Raw genomic sequence first — 21649 nt, 5'->3', positions numbered from 1 at the left:
TATTAAAATACACCCCATTATGTGAATTAAAAAAGCCAATAATGTATAGTTTCATGACAGGAGGAAAGGTTTCACAGTGGTTTCACTAAAATTACCCTTATGAAGGATGGAACCACACTTTATTTTGGGATTCCCAGGATTATTCAGCTGGCCACTTAAATGCTGCTGTGGAAAACACTTGGCTTTAAACTCACCCATACAAAACTGCATGGATTAGTTTCTCTCTCTCTAAATCAGAGAAAACTTTTTTGAAAAACAGTCCGAATTAGTTAATCAGGAATCAAGTATTTTCTTTGATCAGCACAATACCATAATGAAATAGAACTGCAGTAGCCTAGGCAGTAATACAACCAAACTGTTGACAGCTGTGTTAATACTGTCCTGCAGAGAGACTGCACGGATCAGTGAAAGTAAAGTACCAACATGACTTATCTGGCTGTACAATATATGACATTGGGTTGATCTATAAATAGTGTAAAGTGGTATCTTTGCTGGAGATACCATAAGAGAGAAAGTTGACACTTTCCAGAAAAAAGCTTAAAAAAACCTAGGACCCTTTATAATTCAAGGTTGCACAATACATACTTTATCATCAATGGGATGGAGTTAGTTTAGCAAAGGCAGGTAACATTTCAGTTTGGAACACTTTGGTCCATAAAAAGAAAACAAAAGAGAAAATCTTATACAGTAAAGCTCTATAAAAATAGACGACTCCATTCTTGTATAAAATAAGTAACATTTCTGCATTCTTTTAGTTACATTGCACCTTCACTGATGTATGCCAATATCTTTGTTAATACTGCTGTAGGTAGAAACTATTAGAATACATGAAAACAGATATGATACTTCTAAAATACTTGGTCAATGCACATTTTGTTCTAGAAGTACAGCACTATGATGAGGATGAAAATAAATGTTCTCTTTTTTAAAATACATGTATAAAATGACATTTCTTTAGTAAAACTCATTGAAATGGCTTTCTTTTTTTTTTTTTTTTACTTTAGTGTGCATCCTTTTACATTACTACATATTAACTAAGTCAGGCTATAAGAATACATGATTTAATTCTGTATACTATTTACATTCATGAGAGGCATTTACACTCCAAGAACGAATGCTCGAGAGCAATAAATAAGAGCAGAAATTCAACATTTTCTGCTTGATGAGGACAAGAACAGCTAGCCAAGACCTCGGACTCAGTATTGGCAGGATGAATATTGAGCTTGAGAGTTTAATGACTGGTTATTTAAATGTATTCAACATAAATATTTTTCAAATATTTTTTAAGGAGAACTTTTGCAGCTGTCTTCTTGTTCCGTTCTCTGTTGAAAAGGGCCCATTCCTAGTACAGCTTTGCTCCCTATTCTCTAATTCCTTGCTCTGTCGCTTTCACTGCATTTTTGACCCGTTCATTATCGGTTGTGTTTATGAGGAGCCGACAGCTACTACAAGTGATATTAAAACTATGCAACATGCATGCAAAGATGTATTGTTCAATATATATATACAAGTGTTGCTGTCAGCAACTTGAAAAGGTTCCTTTATACAACAGTATTCACAATAAGGTACAATAGGCTTTTAAAACACTTTATACAAAATACCAAGACAAGAGATTAATTCTGGAGAAAGTACTGAGTTAGCAGACATAACAAGAATAAAAAACAGACAAAAACAAACTCCGATTTGAATGGTGTTCAACTCTGCTTTCAAACTTCCCTCTCCTCATTTACTTTTGGTTTCCAAAGCAGAACTGTGTGGTGGTTGAGACAATTACAGTGCTTTAAAAAAAAAAAAAAGACTCTAATGATGATTAACTTAGTCTGTGCCTGCAAAACTGTCAAGGGAAGCAGGAAACAACTACCACTTGCTCACAGTAAAACGTTTGAAAAATGACCACTTTATGCTGATGAAATGATATCACACTGCTTTATGCAAGCAGTATCCCCAAGAGTGGAAGAACTGTTCCCCAAACCCCATTTGATTGCATTTCTTTTGTTATTGTGTATGAAGGAATGCAAGTGTTCATCTTCTACAAGTGCTTCTAATCATTTGGGGGGAGGTTGGTGGGATGGGGAACACCAGGACTTTTTCACTGTGTAAGGTACATGTTTTGTAATGCAGTTGCACTGGGCCTATATGCAAGCTTCCAGCCACCCTAGGTAATGAACATCTCGGGTGTCTATGTTTCAACACCAGCGTGCAACAGATGAAAAAATTAATTTCACTAAACATCAGCACTAGTTAAAACACTTCTTTTTAAGCTGGGCTCTTTGAAATTAATGCATCATTTATTCCCAGATTCACAAATGTTAATATTTCAAGAATACTTACAATCTCTTACAATTCAACCCTATTATCACATTAAGTAATGCGGCACTCTAGGAACTGGGCAATCATGAGACAGGTTCAGCCTTATATAAGTTTTTTTTTCTTCTTTTAAGATAGTATTACATTTGTTTTTCATAGGACTCAAATTTCAGTATAAATGAATCAAATCAAATAAAATAAACTATTCTTAAAACATGTATTCATTCACTGACTGAAGCATGTGTCTATCACTTTAGTTTAAAACTTAATTATAATGTAAACGTTTTTATTTAACAATGTTTTTTTAGGGTAAGCTATAATTCTGTATCGTATGGGACTTTTCTCTGCTTAAATTATTTAAAACTTTACTGTCAAGACCTAAACCCTGCTGCTTTCCCCAACAATTACACCTTTAGATACTTGACAGCCAACCTAAAATCTTAAGTGTCCATCTTATCACCCCTTACAATGGCAGGTATTAATCTTCACTTCGTGATACATTAATATTCATGAATCTGGGAAAGCCACAATAATTGTTTTTTGTAATAAATAAAGAAATGCAATACTCCTGATTCTGTATTTTCTTAAAAAAAAAAAAGGTCCAATGTCTTTACCGGGGCCTCCTAGGTTGAACTGACAGGCGAATGTCCAGCTACACCACTGATTAATACTGTGTGTGCCCCACCTGCCACACTTTCCTGTTATGACAGAGTGCAGTCGTATGAGCCCTCCTCTAAAGGCTGCTCCTCTTGTTCCTCCACAGGGCTGTCCTCCTCCAGCCGGCTGGCACCACTGCCATCCTCACTCTGCGAGCTGGTGTTGTGGCTTGCAGGGCCCCCACGGCTGTCCTCTGGCCGAGGACAGACAGGCTCTACCAGCTTGGCGGTGCTGGTTGGCTGGAAAGCTTCAGGCTGCACCTGCTCTGGGGTCACCTCCACTAGCTTCTGGAGCTGCGGTCGGATCAGGTCGAGGAAAGGCTTGTAGCCCAGACTGAAAGCAAGCAAATGAACAACCATAAATAGGGTGTTACAGCTTCACTGAACCAGTCTGAAAGGACAAGGGTCTTTAACTCATTCATACTGGATAAGCACTTGGAGGCGCTCTTCATTCGAGCCCTGTTGCTCCAAATAATGCTTTGAGGCATCCTCTGAACAATGACATTGGTCCCAATGGACACCAACAGGCTTCTGTATGTTTGTGACTTACAAAAAAAAAAAAAAAGGTATTGAATTTTTGACCAATAGGCGAGGGTTTAACATTAGTTAGGACTTTAAAAAAAAAAAAAAAAAAAAAGTAGTCTTCCCATTGATATAGGAAGAGGAAGATAAGTGTTGAGGCTGTACAAGCCTAGTGAGGCAGAGTTGCCAGTGAGAATCGCAGTTTGAGACACAATCTTACAACCTTGCAAGCAAAATATCAAGGCCAAAATTAAAAATAAAGAAATAAAAAGTATACCTATTGTACCATGTGTAATGAGACTATAAAGATCGCACATTATAGTAAAAACAAAATAAATCATTCAATATTATTATGATTACTTTTGTGAAAATAATTCTATAACTTGATTAATTACTTTTGATTATAGCCATAAATTAGTCTTAACAAGCCGTTTCACTGTAGTGGTAGTACTGTAGGCATTTTCATTTCAGTCTGTTTTGTATACACTGGAGATACTAGTAAAATGTCAAAAAAATTTGAAAAAGAAAACAAACTTAAATACTCAGAAGAATTTTGCATGTCTGAAGTGGTGGTTTTGTTTGATCACTTTTGGGAATGACAAAGACATTTATAGATAGCAACAAAAAAAACCCTCTAGAATGAAGACCTGATCCCTGTTTAGACAATGACCTAACTTATTTATAGCATACAATAAAGACAGCCATTTTGACTTTCTGTATACTATAAGTGATGTGTTTTATAGGTAGTCAGAATTGAATTTCACTGTACTTCAGTCTTACGGTATCAACATAATTGTAAATGATGTTTTAATATTAACCAATGCAGTAACTACAGTAACTACTGTGTACTGCGTAGTAGTAGCCATGCTGTTTCCACGGACAGTTTTAACTTGCCATGCCCTTCTTAAAACAAAACCACTTGTTAACAATACAAAGTTAAACAAACCATGTTACTTTTTACTTGGATTGTATAATTTGATATATTTAGATGTGATGTTTAAGAGTGGATGATTCAATGATTCTGCTGGTTTCACCGTTACCTTTGGTTTCAAATGGAAAGAAAACTACAGGGTTGTTTAAAATAAACTGAGGATATCTTTTAAAATTGTATCTTAAGCTGAGCAACTTTCTCACTTTTTTTGTATTTCTAAAGGTTTAAATGATAAACAAAGGATAATCATGTGTTTATAGCTCTTTTTACTATATATTCAAAATAATTTCACGTTTACCTTAAAACTGTAAAAGTAGTTAGTTGTGGATGTATCCACTTCAGAAATGAACTTGTCTCTTATCTAATTCCCCCCCCCCCCCACACCATGTTTATTGAATACCATGTAGGCCCACTTGTTTGCTTTTGATCATTTTAAGGTCACTTTCCAACTTTGCATCAATTTTTCATATATTCTTTTATTAAATATGAGATCTCATAACGCGACAACACACCGTAGACTGAATTTAAAAAAATGGATGCAAATTTTAAATTACCAAAATTCCACATGTGGGCCTACATAGGACTTAATATACATGAAAAAAATAAGATTCATTTTCCGATGGTAGTCCCATTACTACCCCAAGAAGTTCCTAGTTTTACTCGTATTCATTTAGTGCATTTTGGTTCTCTTTGCCATTATGCAAAAGCCATTGTTATTATATTTTATTGTCTCTATATTTCAAGGACATGTTCCATGTTTTCTGAAAAGCTTCTTGCTTCTTTTAAAAGGAGCCTTCCAATATTTGTCATTCACCGTCATTACCAGTGCCCATATCAACTGCATTTACAGCTCTGTTTCTCACTACCAGCTCCTTTAGAAATTCAATTAACCTATAAAAAGCAGATTACTGACACCATTACCAATAGAAAATGCTGTCTTACCAGTCTGTTGATGCCCATGCGTCCACTGCCAGTAGGCCGTTCTTGATATTCAGCACAGTGTCAACTGGGACTTCCGCAGACTGGAGACAACTGACCACCTGACTGATCACAGACGCCTCTCGCATAATTATGCCTATGATGACGCACCACTCCGGGCAGCCTGCCTCAGTGAAGATGTGCAACAAGTACCTGGAAACCAGACACACAGAACTAAATCAGGCACAGGTCAGCCATGTGGGGTTGAAACTTCTACATCCCCTGCCACAAATGTACAAAAGAGCTACGAGTATCATGACAATTAATCACAATGATCTGCATCCACATGTAGAAATGCCATAGACAGATAAATAATATACAGCAATATACAGCAACAGTGCCCTAACAATTGAACAAGACCTTCTCTGTATTGGATTAAAAATAAAATAAAAAAATATTAATAAAAAGTATAACATGTGAACAGAAAAACAGATAGGCTGCTTCCAGATTCAGATATTAAACCATAACTTGTGCTACAAAAAAAAAAAAAAAAAGCCTTATATTAAAGCAAATACAATTTCCTTTTTTTGTTTAATAAAACGATTTGAATAAAACAGATTCCCTCTGCCTTGTGCTGGTGGGTCAAAGAGTTGCTTTTAAGGTCAACAAGCGAAGGTGGCATCCACTTCCTTTGCAAATATCTTCCTCAATGTTACATTTGTCAACCCTCTATAAAAAACCACTCAAGGGACTGTCCAAATCTAAACACAGGAAATACGCATACATGCATGCGACAGTACTTGGCTCCTTGTAGTATGACCTCTGAAATCTTATTATTAACTCCAACTTCAAGAGCAGGCAACTGTGACAAGCAAAGAGCCTTAACCTCAACAATGATCAGTACAAGACTCCCATGCAGTCCTGGTAGTCTCACCTCAGCTGCACCTGGGACTTATGAGGCCCCTTGTTTGCCAGTTCCATGGACATATGTTCCAGCTCGGACTGTGTCAGACTGAGGGTGGAGAAATTCTCGTCCACCATCGTCCAGTCCCCATCCACCATGGAGCTGGTCTCTGTGAGGTCCGTCGCAGAGCCAATGCTGCACTCGTCACCTGTGGGGGGACCCAAGCATTTGACACAAGGATTCTCAAAGCACTGCATCAGCTCTTTTTAGCCTAGGCAACACAAATGTGTAATTTTGTAAAAGATCCAAATGACACAGTAATGCTTATTTTTGCACACCTAAAACTTTTAAAACCCTGTAATACTAATCAGTCTAGTTTCTTTTAAAATGCATCTTGATTACATAAAAAAATAGATTAAGCTAGACAAATAATGACATACACATCATGCTAATCTAGGTTAGACAGGATTCTGCTTTGCAGAAGGATTACACTATTCATTTTAATAGCGATCATGGCAGAACCAAACAATTGTGCTGAATTAGAGGTTGATATGCAGAGACACTGGATTAAACAAGTCTTGCTGTATAAACACACTATTAGTTCTCAAACAACTTAGATTGTTGTCCCATTAGATAAAGAATGAACCCTTATTCATTGAAGTAGGGGGGTGTAACAGGGAGAGATCTGGACTGGCCGTCTGACGTAGGCACGATGCTGCAGGAAGGGGGGCGGCAGTCCCGTGGGATCTGCCTGCCAGTCATGGCGGTGACACAGAGAGGTGGGGAAGAGGGTGTGTGTGCTTTCCCCCTCTCTGAGTGGCTGGGAGGTGGGTTTTAGTGGGATTGCTGATCCTATAAATTAACACTCTGCTGTTTCCTCAGATCTGTCCCTTTAGACCTGTACAACGAGCAAACGGTTACGCTGCTCGGCCAGACCAGCTGACAGACGGGAGAACAAACATCCACAGAGAATCTGAAGAGATAGAGAGAGAGTGGGGAATCCGTGGGCAGACCCTGATAGTGTGTTTTAAAAGAAACCTAGCTGAGGAACAGCGGAGAGTAGGACAGAGACCCGAGTCGTACGGGTAGCGGCGACTGGGGAAGTTCACGCTGCAAAGTGCAGCACCTTTATTTTGTAGTTTTGATTATTGTGTTTTATTTTCCCTTTTTCTTTTTGCCTTCTCGTTTTCATTATTTCCGAACACCTACGAGTGCCCCTGCAACAGAACTGTGTACCCTGACGTGGTATGCCCGTAGGTTCTGGATACCATAGGTGGTAGCCAGACCACGGACCACAGCGCCCTCTGCGGGCTAAAACAAATCAGTGCAACTCACAAGAGTAAAACAAAATAAAACCGAGCACCTGTGCGGTGTTTCAATTACAACTGTCTCCTGTGTCAGTGAATACCCACACCCTTCCACAGGGGGTTAAAACACATTATCAAATTATCAGGAATTCAAAAAATGTTAATGTTGTCTCATTGCACTAAGTGATCCAAATGCCCACCTTTGTTGAGGAGAGGTGAGAGGAAGGCCTCCTGTGTGTGTGCTGCGGTGTCCATCTCTCTTGAGGCAGAGTTCAGACTGTCCAGCCAGCTGTGGCTGCGAGGGGCGTTGGAGGCACCGGTGTCCATCTCATTGTTTATCAGGCTATCTGCTGAATGCGATTTCAGCAAGTGCTCTCCAACAACTTACAAAGAAAACAAAGGCTTATTTACAACTTACATTTACTAGCTTTTAAAAAGTCAAAAAGCATAAATGGTAGAATAATTAACTTTCATAAGTTTTACAGCTCTTGTCCTCTATTTGCCTGTTTATATTTTAATTGTTTATAATAAGTTATATATTTTTTATATCCGTTTCTTTAATATTACTACAATAAAATTATGTTTATTGCCATTCCATGGTACTGTAAGTAATACAAAATGCTGTGTCAACATCTGTGTTTTCTGTAAAAACACTTCAAATGAAATGGAAGAACCTGGAGGTATCATTTTATTTACTTCCTATGATCCCATGTATGTGTTATATCAGTTATGTGCCTCTTTACCTGTTCTATATCTGCCGTTTCTGAACGGGGAGTTTATGGAGCTGGCAGAAATGACTGGAAAGGGCCAGAGGAAGTCTTCGTGAAGCCTTTTCAAAGCCATCACAAAGTCATCGACGCGGGCAGCTCGGGTCCGTTCTTTACACAGCCAGCCAATCAGCTCAAAGCCCAGCTGGGCAGAAAAGCAGCCAAGGTCCTTTAGCCGGACTTCCTCCAGTAGTCGTCGTGCATGCCGCCATAGCATCATGTCAATGTACATGTTCTCAGCACATTCACTCTCTTTACTCCACCTGTGGGCAAGAAAATAGAGAGCATGATCTCCTACACGTACAGTGCTGAGAAAAAAGTTTGTGAACCTCAATGATAATTATGGAAATTCCATAGTTTTACCATGATAGCCTTCTAGAATCGAAACCAGTCTTTTCTTAAATATCCTATAGGGTTTATATTAACCAATTCCATGTCTTTTGAAACAAAATGATGTATGAATTAGACAAACAATGAGTAATTAAGATTCAGGGTATGTGAAAAAGTAAGTGAACCCCTGGTTTTATCAGTTCAATTAAGGGGATAATTAGAATCAGGTGTTTAAATAATTAGGTAGATCTTCAGGGGTGAGTTTGGGAGGCCCCACCCTATATAAAAACACGTCATGCCACGATCAAAAGAAATCTCTGAGGACCTCAGAAAAACAGTTATTGATGCTCATCAGTCTAGAAAGGGTTACAAAACCATTTCTAAGGATTTATGGCTCCACCAATCCCCTGTCAGACAGATAGTCTACAAATGGAGAAAGTTCAAGACCACAGTCACAACGACCATAGTTATTAAACACTTCCGGGTCCAGACCAGTTTTTTTTTTTTTTTTTTTAACACATGTGTAACAGCAGCAAGTTTTAAACAAAGGTACAAATCCAGATTTCAAAGACTCATTAATGAAGTTAGTAACAAATGGACAAAGAGCAGAGAAACTGGATTTGATTAACAATGTAGGAATAGGATCCAAGGCACAGGTAGTGGGTCTCAATTTGGCAACCAACTCAGCCACATATGCAGAGTCCACATCAATAAAATGAGAGAAACTCTGCCCCGTGGAGGCTGAAATGGGCATAACTGGAACGACTGCAGAAAGTGAAGTCAACAATTGAATATTAATATTTTCTATTTTATTTTGAAAGAATTGCATGAATATATTGCACTGATCAATAGAGGGAGGAAGACCAGACTTATTAACTGGCTCAAGCATTTTATTAATGGAAAAAACGACTCTGGGATTGCTGTGGTCACCCTCAATAAGGTTGGAATAAGAAGAGGCTCTGACAGCCTTAAGAGCATCCCTATAGGCCAGCTCATGTTCATAAGCCTGTAAATCAGGGGTCTCCAATCCCGGTCCTGGAGAGCTACTGGGTCTGCTGGTTTTCATTTCAACTGAGCTCTCACTTACTTCATTGCACCAATTATTGGCTTAATTAGTCAAGATTAACAGGTGTTCGAGATCTTTAGCCACAGAAGTAAAGAAACCTATAAAAGCTGCAGGATAGGGATTCTCCAGGACCAGGGTTGGAGACCCCTGCTGTAAATGAACAGTCAGCCCCGTCTTCCTCCACAGACACTCGAGATGTCGTCCTGCAGCCTTCATGGTACGCAACTCACTAGTGTACCAAGGAGAAGAACGAGCAAAGGAAACGAAACACGTTTTAATAGGAGCTAAACAGTCAATAATATGTATTAACATTTCATTATAAAGAGCAGCAGAGTCCTCTAGTGAAGCTGACTGAGCTACATTGAGTAAAGCTTTTGTAATTTCCTCCGGCAACCTAGCTGGGTTCACCGAATTCAGCCTTCGAAATGTCGTAATCCGTTTGCTATTTGAAGGAGGTGGAGGTACTGCCACAACCAATAAAACAGCCTTATGGTCAGAGATACCCAGTTTAATTGCTTGTAAACTGGAAATACCCAAGCCACAAGAATTATCCAAGCCTAATGTGTGGCCACTATTATGTTGAAAAATTAACATGCTAAGTAAGACCAAAGCAATCCAAGGTAGCTAAGAAGAAGTCAGCAGCAACAGTACAATCAGGGGAATCCACATGTATATTAAAATCACCAAGTAATAGAATACCACTAGAGGTTGGACATAGCTCTGATAACTCAGATAAAAACACAGTATTTGGTTTAGGTGGACGATAAACAAGAATTACAAGCAAAGTCTAAGATCCTTTTACATTAAAAACCATACACTCAAAATACGTAAAATTCTGCACAGGAACCATGTTTAGACCAACGTCTAAACAATGAATAACTGCTAAACCACCACCCCGACCAGAAGTCAGCAGTGGGGCGTAGTGGTTAGGGCTCTGGACTGTTGACCGGAGGGTTGTGGGTTCAATCCCTGGTAGGGGACGCTGCTGCTGTACCCTTGAGCAAGGTACTTAACCTAAACTGTACCCAACTGTATAAATGGGTAATTGTATGTAAAAATAATGTGATATCTTGTAACAATTGTAAGTTGCCCTGGATAAGGGCGTCTGCTAAGAAATAAATAATAATAAAAGAAGTACAAGATTTTTCAGTATAACCATAACTTGATTCAACAGCAGAAAGTCATTCGGCAAATGCCAAGCTTCAGTTAAATATAAAAAAAATCCACTTTCTGGTCAGTAATAAACTTGTTAAGAATCATAGCCTTATTATTTAAAAGAACAAACCTAGTAGAATTTCTTGACAGAAAATGCTTGGGTTTTGAGACAGCACACATCAGAGTTTTAGGAAGATAGCCCAGACAGCCAAAACCAATACCACAACCCCGAGGTAAGCACTGATGACAATGTGACCAAATTATACTGATATTGCAGATAGAATTACTACTATAAACCAGACCAGATCCCCTGTGCTGATAAGGGTGTCTGCACAAAATTCCCAAGCTACGACAGATATCATATAACTTACTTTTATAAACAAAAGAAGAGAGGGGTCATCTTTTTTTCACACTGCAGACTCACCGTGCAGCCACCCTGAGCTACAGCTGGTGCGTGGTGAGCCGAGGACACCCTGGCCGACCTCAGTCCCCCCCTCCCCCCCCCCCACCGGGCGGCGCTCAGCCAATCGTGCGCCACCCCCTGGGAGCTCCCGTCTATGGTCAGCAATAGAATAGCCTGGACTCGAACCGGCGACCTCCAGGCTATAGGGCGCATCCTGCACTCCACTCTGAGTGCCTTTACCAGATGCGCCACTCGGGAGCCCCCCCGTTTTCATTAAAAAGTAAAAACGTCTTTCTACTCCAGCAAATAATTTAATGTGCAGAATAAATGCAGCGAAATAAAATGAATTGCTGTGTATTTTAAGTAGTGCTCTTATAATGCAAATACATAATTAATCATCGCAATCTTTATTCATTTTATTTGACAAGTTTAGCGAGGGTGAAATCAATCTTTTATGAAACAGTGTTGTAGCTACAACCTCCAACTAGCGAGGGTAAAGCGATCATCACTGTGGTCTTAGGAATGTATAGGTAAAAAAAAAGTTGAGCTTATTTTGTCATTATCATTTTTCCATGATAAATAAACTGAGATGGTTGAATGACGCTAATTACAACATTAAAAGGCAGGCGGAGCTCTCAGGAATAAAACCTGACAACCAGAAACCCTAAATATCCATTCTGGTGTATTTAGAAGAATTTTACGTTTGCGTTTGAAGTAAGAGGGATACTTCAGGCTTGTTATCCAGGCATTGCCTGATTGACTGGTAGTTGAGTTGGTAGTTTTGTTGAGTTCAGGGCTGTGCGGTTTGCAAGGAGCCAAGCAACTGACCAATCACATTAATAGAAGTAAAATGCATATTCATGAGTATAAGTCAGAACACAGCCAAACAGCCTATCAAATGGACTGGTCAGCCGAAAAGCTTGAGCTGCAACCCTCTGAACTACACATTGGTTATGATGTGCTGACAACTCACGCAGCTGAACTCTCGCCAACCTGCTTAATAGTTTTGAGATAGGCTACTGCACCCCCTCAGAAAAGGTGTTTTAATAGCGATGATAGTACATCCCCTCAGAAAAGGTGTTTTAATAGCTATGATAGTACATCCCCTCAGAAAAGGTGTTTTAATAGTCATGATAACAAATATGAAATAAATACAAACAATGAAGTAAACTGCTCTCAAACACGTTGTTTTGTAATAAATGTAGAACATAGGGAAATACGCATTTTTCAATCATCATTAGCAGTCTAATGTAATGCAGCGTTTTGTTTATCGTTACGGTTACACATTTGCATTGCCTGCTGTTAGGTTGCTATGAAGTTCACACTCATAAGAACACCAGGGCCTTAGCCCGCAATGAAAAATCACTGAGGCACTTGACCATGCCCCCCCTCCCCCTGGAGTACCTGCATCCCAATGTAGTGATCTCGGTTAATGCAGGCAAGAGCATCACACAGGGCGAGGCAATCCACACACAGGCAGAGCCGGCTCCTTTCTACAGCGGTATCGGTGCTATGCTTTAGTGCAAGAGGTCCTGGGTTCGAGCCTGCCCTCCGCCTAAGTGTGGATTGCCTCGCCCTGTGTGATGCGCCTGCCTGCGTTCACCGAGATCGCTACAACACATTCAAACGTGAAGTTGCCTGCCATGGAAATCACATGAATTGTTTGCATTATAACACAGTGTGAAAAAGAAGGAAGCGGAACAACCCATTTATTAATAAAATAACATATTTTATTGAAAAATAAACAGCTAAATGTGACTATTAATATAATAAAGTAGGGGTGCACAATTGCACCATGCTACACCGGCCAGAGCAACAGCAAGCAGTGAGAGACCGAGGCAAAACAACGCGCACAGCAGCAAGTCCTTCACTGTTAGTGCTTTGCTCCATAATGCAGTTCTGTGACTAACTTTCTATTGAAATGATGACTGCACTCATTGCGCTGCATGTGCTCGAGTATATTATTAAAATGGTGCCGCAGGGAATGAATTACGTTATGCTGAGAGGGTCAAGATTAACACACGTTAAAAAAAATGAACTCGTTACACACAGAAATTAACTGCGATTAATTGATAGCCCTAATTTGTATGATTTCCTTTTCACAGCCAGGCAAACTGTTGACAATTGATTTGTTGCTCGTCATCGATGCCTTTCCAGTGTTGGCCACCTATTGATCTGGAGCTCGATGGGAAAGGTCAACAGGAGTTGTACACTTTTAATAAATAACAGATCCATCGTACATCATTCTACAGAGTCTCACTCCCTGTGGATTAAATCAAGAAGCTTCTAGTTTTTATCTTACTTTACCATATAAAACTGCAGTTTTGAAATAGTACCTTTTAGCAGACGGTCCTGAAGGCATGCTTAGTGTCTTCTGGAGGTTGAATTTCCAAGCTGTGAGGCTGTCTGCCGATTGTGATAAGCTGATACTTCGATGCCTAAAGAATTCAAATCCTCCCGTTGAGCTGGGTTCCTGTAATAATAATAATAATAATAATATTAATAATAATAATAATAATAATAATAATATTAATAACAACGTTCTACATTAAGATGTTTTAATATTGTTTTTCACCGAAGTTACAACCTGACACCATACACCCCAAAACTGACATCACTGATTAAAAACTGATAAATTTGTCGATTTCAGAAAAAAAGTGGACATACAGGCCCCTATTTAAAATCTATATTACGTGTACTGTATTATTGTGCTTATTTTGTGCATCTACAAATATGTAACAATCTTAAATTTGAAAAAAATAAAATTTTAAAACTACCTGAGTGGTCGGTGTGGTTGGTGGTGTCTCTGTTTCTCCAGAGCCAATGGCTTTCAGAAACCTAATCATGTGACGGCACAGGTCCCACTTCCCCTGTTCCAGAGCGGTGTTGAAAAGCAGTGTTGCGTGCTGTCTGCTTACTGCTGGAACCTCCATGTTCTGAAATAAATATATATCATTCAGGTTCTCTTACATAGTGCGCAACTCAGAATTTTCACCTACGTTTTTTGAGTTGTCCCATTCTGGTAAAATGACAGTGATTAAAGGACGACTTTAAATTTGCATACCATTTAATGGAATATGCCTGTATTTAAATGTATTTGCATTGTAATATGTCTGTATTTAATGTATTTGCATTGTAATATGTCTGTATTTAATGTATTTGCATTGTTTTTTACTGTTTGTATTTAATGTACTATGCCCTGAATTTAATGTATTATGCATTGTTCCCCACTATCTTGTAAAGAACTTTGTGATGGTGGTCCACTATGAAAGACGCTATCAAAAAAAAAAGACTGATTGATTGATTTACATTTTATATGTCTCTTATCCTGAGATGTGATCTTAACATCATTCAGTAATGTTTCAGTACTCATGGGTATTTGCCACATTTAATAAAGTAACAAGTCTCTGAGCTGGCCTGAGAAAGTTTAAAATAACCACCAGTGGTGTGCACTGGCTATTTGAACGCACCGTTTAACATTATGTTCTTCGTGATTAAGTATAGAAATTGAATTAACATTATATGAGTTTGTAACACAACAATTCAATTTGGTTACACAAAAAAAAAAAGACAGACAAGAACAACCTCCCCAAAAACAAACAAAAACAAACAATACAGTACTTATTAAAAATACTTAAATTCAGATATGTAATTTATCAAGGATTCCAGGGAATTACAATTGAGTGAGCGTGTGCATGTCTGGTTTACCTGTAAGATAATTAGATAGGAAGCTGCTGTTTCTAGGTCCTGTGCCATGAGGCACTCCTCAAACAGGTCCTTAGGGTTGCCAACGGCAGCAAACAAGTAGTTCCAGAGAGCGTACTCGGTCTTCCGGGCGCAGTGCACGATGGTCTGGAGGAAGAGGGGGAACTCAGTAATAAACTTGGCCACGGTGGGAAGCAGAGGGTCGGGAATGGGTTCCCGCGAGGTAGCTTCCTCTTCCAGCACCACGTGGACCATCAGCTCCAGCACGTGAGGGAAGTAGGGCAGGCCGGCACAGGACTGGGCCAACAGCAGGGCCTGCTCCCCTAGGTTGCGCACCAGCAGCTGCCGCAGGATGTGGTGGAGGTAGATCTGGGAGGTGCGCTCCACGGTGCAGAAGGGGAAAAGCGCCTCCAGGGGCTCACCAGCCCCAGCCACCCCCGCCCGGGGCAGCCCATCGTACAGCACCGTTTCGTTGGTGGCCCCAAGCACCAGGGCATCCTCGAACAGCACCGCCAGTGGGTAGATGTTGATGTGGAAGGGCAGCATGATGCGCCGCGACAGGAAGGAGTGCGGTTTGCGGTTGTCCCGGGGGAAGAGTGGCAGCCACACTTTCATGCCCGCTTCCCCGCAGGCCAGCCATAGTGCCTCCAGAAGGTGGCGCTTATTCTTGTTGGCCCGGCAGGTCGTCCACACGTTCTCCACGCACTGGGCCAGGACCACAGGGGCACAGAATGGAAGCTGAAAACAGACCAGAAAATGTTTAAAAGAGGTTTAAGCAGACAGTAGGAGAATATTTATAGAAAATATTTATTATCAATTAATGATTAATAGCAAGTACAGCAGAACCTGCCACATCCGACTTAATTGGTTCCAGGGGTTCATCGGATGTGGAAAAACATCATATCTCGTCGTTATGCTACATTGTAGTTACTTTATTAACATCAGGGCATTATATATTAAAAACGGCAGGTACATCAGTGTATTTAAAACACCAAAGTACGGTCCTGCACGTATTACTATACAAAGAAAATCTGTAAAAATTAAAAGCAAAACAAAGCACTGTAATACAATATTTGGCAATTTACAAAACAGCATTCCAAACACAGTTTAGGCCATGCTAAAGTAATCCAACAGGTTGTTTGTTTTTTGCACTGTAAGTGCATGTTCGAGACAGAAGTGAGGTTTAAAAAAAACAAACAACAAAACATCTTATTTCAGCTTTTCAATGGTACAGTAATTCTATTAATCCCTTGCTTTCCTTGTTTTCTTTTACTGAACATGGTTAAACTGGCAGTTTGTTTTACATGAAGTGACAACATGTAGAAAATGAAACTTAATTCCCAATGCACAACCTTTTTTGATTATCTGCAACTAAATCCACTCTGTCCTACAAAAGAGCTGAATATACTGCTTGAGACCCATAATACAATGTGACTTGATCAGTTTCCATGTGAGGGTCATCAGTCAATATAATCGTGCAAATAGGTGCATGCATTATTTATTGGGAGAATGTACCCAAGTATAACACCATGCCCCTCATTGAGTTCAAGTATTATTAATTCCTTGTGGTAACTGAAATGTCTGTTCAAGGCCTGGAAGACAATTCCCAGTCTCTGCTGGTGCTTGAGTGTTGATAACTGCTTTATAATATGCAGTTCTCCCTACCAGCTTCTTTTGATTGGCTGTGGTCTCTTTCTCCCGGACCTGAGGACCAGAGCGATCCCTCTGCATCATGATCAGCTGCCCTGCCAGGTTCAACATAATGCTCTCTGCAGCACAGGCCTACAAGAAACAACATCATGACAAGACAAAACACATTAAACAAGACACAAACCAAAGCTGTTCCAAAGCCAAAGTCTGTTCAGCAGTATTTAGACATGCTAGGTTTCCCAATTTGTGTATTTTTCTTATGCTGCTACTGTCATGACACAGCAAATATGAACTCTGCAATCCTGCTTGGAAGTTATTTGTACCACTGATGCAGGCAAAAAGTTCAAAATACACAGATGGTGTAACATGATTCTGCGACAAATAAATATATGTTTTTTTGCACTTTGCAAATAATAGTGATACAAATAAGTTGTTACTTATTAAAACAGTATGGCACAATATTTTAAATAGGGCTGCTTGAGCTTGGGACAAAAACAAAAATGCCAAGCTGATTTTAATTTATATCTAATCTTCTTCCAAACAAATGTTATGAAGTGTTATGAATTAAAGGCTAAAGTGTATAAACTAGCTTTGTCAGGTTGTATACGAGTGATGTGATGAGTTGCATATATACACAAAACAAAATATCCTCAGTAGATATGAAAACTCCACCTACAGGAAACAAAACTACATTACATTCCAACTCTATTTAATAAGGCAATACAACGATGCAATATTTTAATAAACTTTTATACACTAACATGTATCAACTTTAATGAACAAGAAGTGTGATCAGCTATGGTCATCTACAGTTACAGAGGGGCTCCCCAATCATTACTGTACAAATATATTACACAATAGCTTTGTTGGTTACAAGTAAATATCAGTGGTTAGCATACAAATACAAAAGTACCTTTAGAAAATAAAGCTTATATTGTATTTCTCATTGTAGCATTTGATGCTGATGGAACCTCCTGGCTCACCCACACAAATGAATTCAGTGAGGCAGTAACAAGAGAACATTCCAAATACCTTTCAGCAATACAATTCAGCAAGAGAATCTTTATCGCTTACCTGTGTGTCGGATCAGTTTTACAAGATTTGTAAGCACATTTTAACTAATTTCGGTACAATTTACAACTGCTATTTCCCCATCGATAAAACCTAGTATCCTCTTACAACACCTAAGGGATGTAGTGTCTCTTGAAATCCAATTCATAATAAATCTATGTTATCTAAAATGAAGCAGCTAGGTTTTTATCGCTGCTATCTCGGTTGGCTAATCTCTTCCAATCAATTCATGCTGAAAACTGGAATTTATAATATTTTGAACTGGCATTTGTGGTTATAAAGTGAATAGGACTAAGAAATTACTCATAATGTTACACAAGCATTTACATTTTTACAATAGCTTTATGAGCCAAATAACTAACTAGACACAACAAACTACCTAGTGAAAGTCTCCCATTGATATAACTATGAACCGTAATGACTTAAAATGTGTTATTTTACTGATGGGCAAATATATTTTCATAATTTTCATCAGGTCGGTATTCAATAGTTTAGCCTTTATGCTATGACAAAGAAAATTGCCCCACGCTAGTAAGAAAAAGGTGAAACTCCACTCTAAAGTAATAGTGTCCCTTATCATTTTGCTGTTTTGACAAACTTTGTTTAAGCTTGACTTGTATAAATCCATTTTATTGTGCTACCTCACTATAACTTTAGTACCTGTGCAGCAGGGCTACCTGGGGTTAGGTGGTGTCCAAATGCCTGTTGCACAGGAAATTAGTTTTAGTGTGACAGCTGGATGAACTGGTTTCACTGAAGTGCAAAGTGGAAAAAAAGGCAACATTTTAGGTAAAATAAGGTTCTTGTGAGAATGCTGTTGTGCTAATAGGAGGTGAACAAATCATTTTTGGTTTGAATGTAGTTTTTTTTCTAGTTATTTGCTTTCTCTGCGATATGCAGTTGTGTACACATACCTGCTGTGGTGCTTTCAGGGTGATGCCAGTCTCTGTTCTCACGGAAGTCAGTGTCACTGACACCACAAGGGCAGGGTGGGGGATGTATCGAGACATGGACACCTCTTGGAGAAGCTCAATACTGGCAGTTGGGTTTGTACTGAAGGAAAGAAACAAGATTTACTATACAAAACATATTTTAGCCTTTTATTTTAATTGCGGAATAACGCAGACAATTTCGTTTTTTTTTTGCTTGTTTTTTTTTTGCGTTAAACTAGGGTCCCTGGTAATGACTAAACATTCACCTGAAATACAAATCAATCAGTCATTCCTTTTATCAAGTAAATCCCTTGAGAACAAATTCTCATTTGCAAGCCTAGTACCAGACTGTGCCTTTTAGAAAGTGCTACGTTTGTAGCCCAAAGTAATATGCTACCCACAATGCAATGTGCATCAGCCACAGATATTGATGCATGTTATTGTTACAATGTTTAGCAACAGTGACGTAAACACTAAAGGTTGTGTATTATATAGCTTAGTATTTTAGTTTAAAATATCGTTACTACTTTAAAACTATTCAAAATATATCCAAATGTAATACCTGCACAAATGCCCAAAACTAGCCCAAAAATTGGCACCTGCCCAAAGCCATTTTTCACACACAAAACAAAAAAAAAAAGCCCAATTGGGCGTGAACCCGCCCAATCTGGCAACACTGGTGGTGTGTTAATGTTGGTGTATAGGTATTGGTGCACGGGATATAAATGGGTCTGTGTAGCACAAGTGATTTAAAATATATGGTTGTATTTAGGCACAGGTATTGCACAATCGCTTCACATGCAGATAAAGTGTGTAACAATATGTGAGCACAGGGAATGCACAAATTAGTTCACGTGCTGGGGTAACTAATGCTGTGGCCAATGCTCATTTTCAAAACTGGCGCTAATGCAAACATCGAATCGAGTAAAATATGGATCAGCTAAGATTGAATAATTTGACATTAACGTTAATCAAGTGTGGTGGTAGTAAAACAGTAAAGGGATGCAAAGAGGGGCCCCCCAAAACAGTAACAGCCCCGGGCCCCCATTAAACTTAATCCGGCCCTGCCAGCACGGTACTTGTTTGTCTGTTCGTCCACTGTTTTGTCTGTCTGTTCGGTTCACCATTGCGCCGTTTATTTTGAGTTTTGTTTTGTTTAACCCTTTGCGGTCCTATGTCCGACATTGCAATTATTCCTATCCGGTCCAATGTCGGACCCTGTCCGACATCATCAAAAAGACGCAAAAAACGGGTTTCTAGTCGTTTTTTCTCCGGAAAAAACAGAGAAAACCATTCAATGGCCGAGTGGGAGCGACAGGAGCCGAAAAAAAAAAAAAAAAAGGGCGTATCTCATGAGTAGTCATACTTGCCCCTGGCATCAGATAACGGCAGCCATAAGGAAACAAGCTGGCTGTTACTGCATCAGCACACAGAGAATATCACGGACATTTGCAGAGCTTTTTTGCGATGTTATAGTAATAAAATAATGACTTGGATCGCATTATTGAGGAGTTTGGTGATAAAACGAGTGATCCGGAGATGACTTATCGGTATGTACGACTATTATTATTATTATTATTATTATTATTATTATTATTTATTTATTAGCATATGTGAAAGCTATAGCGAGCGAAAGGGTGGGGCGGGGCTGGAGATGCCTTGTGAGTGCTTTGTTGGTATGCAGGGCCTTTTAAACCCCTTTGACAGTGGAAAAAAATACTTTTAAACAGCGCGTCTAAAATTAACTGCGTGTGTGAAAATAAATTGGACCTGACGCGCCTGACACGCACTTAATAAATGGACTGCAAAGGGTTAAATCTTTTATTTTACAATAAACCGGCGCAAGCAAGCGCATTCACCATTTCCCTCACAGTGCTGTGTGTGTTTCTTCCGGGTCTTAGGTCACCACACAGGCCAGCTTGCCACAACTTTACACACAGGAAAGGACTAGGGATATGTCGTATTTGCGAGGGCACAGGCAGTCCCTCACATGAATGGATATTGTTCTGTGCTATTGCAAGTCAGCTTCTTTAACATACATATTACATACAGGTTAGAATTAGATGTCGTCTCCCAGTGAACAAGAACTACATTCTCCATCCCGAATAATATCTCATTATAATAATAGCGTTTTTAAAATTAAGGCAACAGAAACCATTTCTGATAAGTATCCCCTGAAACATTGTTAATTAAATGTCTCAAGCTCGACTTTCATATCTTGTCTAGTCAAACGTCAGCTTCAGGACAAGTTGTGCATCTCCTTTATGCTGGGATTAGCTTTCAATTTATGCAGGCACCTCCATCCTCTACTGTAGGTATTTCAATCATGTATCAATCAGTCTCTTCAAAGAGAATGTATTCATTGCAAAAATAGCACTACTTTTACATCTTTTAAAAGCAAAAGCAAACAAATCTGGAATACTGAGGGAGATATTACTTCTGAGTGTGGTTAACAACCTATAACATCATCTGCATGTCAGAAGAAAAAGAAAACTCACAAAAAAGAAACACTAGGGGTATTTGTGAGGGACAGGCAGTCGATCACATGAACGAATATTATTCTGTAGTACTGCAAGTCATCTTTATTCACTAAAGGGAAATATAGCAATTATGACTTTGAGGGCTGATAGGAGGCACTTGCTTTGTATCCAATACTTCAGTTTTGTGAATGTTCCTTGTGAAACATCAGCAGGGATCCTAGGAATCCTTGGGGAGGGGCAAAAAACACGCAAGGCTTTTTTTTATTTGTTTGATAATAACCAAATCAATACACGTATAATATATATATAAACATTAACACGGGCAACTTTGCTTTAAATTTATGTAAACATACCTAATAAAACTGCTTCCGGTATTCAAGTTCAGTTTACTTCAGTATTCAGATCTGTTCAAAGATGCCGAAAACAATAAGAATCATCCCTAAAGATCAGGTCAATGAGTTTGGCAAGGACGAATTTCACGTCGATGGTAATGTGCTGTTTTGTACTTCATGTAGCAAGGCTGTAGATTACACTCGCAGGCACAC

The 21649-nt window shown here is 39.2% G+C and overlaps 1 protein-coding gene across 2 annotated transcripts in view; it reads right to left on the bottom strand.

The window, feature by feature from the left end:
• Nucleotides 1-563: 563 nt before the first annotated feature.
• The window catches only part of LOC117409314 (guanine nucleotide exchange factor subunit RIC1-like), a 116609-nt gene continuing 95523 nt past the window's right edge, over nt 564-21649 (bottom strand). For both annotated transcript variants that reach the window (XM_034015153.3, XM_034015152.3), the window contains exons 17-26: nt 18607-18745; nt 16637-16753; nt 14975-15709; nt 14044-14202; nt 13603-13739; nt 8289-8575; nt 7746-7928; nt 6269-6446; nt 5359-5547; nt 564-3297 (exon numbers count right to left, since the gene is read on the bottom strand). In XM_034015153.3, the coding sequence (XP_033871044.2) occupies nt 3009-3297; nt 5359-5547; nt 6269-6446; nt 7746-7928; nt 8289-8575; nt 13603-13739; nt 14044-14202; nt 14975-15709; nt 16637-16753; nt 18607-18745 (2413 nt within the window). In that variant the 3' untranslated portion in view covers nt 564-3008. The remainder of the gene's footprint in view (nt 3298-5358; nt 5548-6268; nt 6447-7745; nt 7929-8288; nt 8576-13602; nt 13740-14043; nt 14203-14974; nt 15710-16636; nt 16754-18606; nt 18746-21649) is intronic.

This window comes from Acipenser ruthenus, chromosome 2, assembly GCF_902713425.1.
Source record: "Acipenser ruthenus chromosome 2, fAciRut3.2 maternal haplotype, whole genome shotgun sequence".
NCBI lineage: Eukaryota > Metazoa > Chordata > Actinopteri > Acipenseriformes > Acipenseridae > Acipenser > Acipenser ruthenus.
Note: the sequence above shows the minus strand (reverse complement) of the source record. Positions and strands in the feature narration are given on the sequence as shown.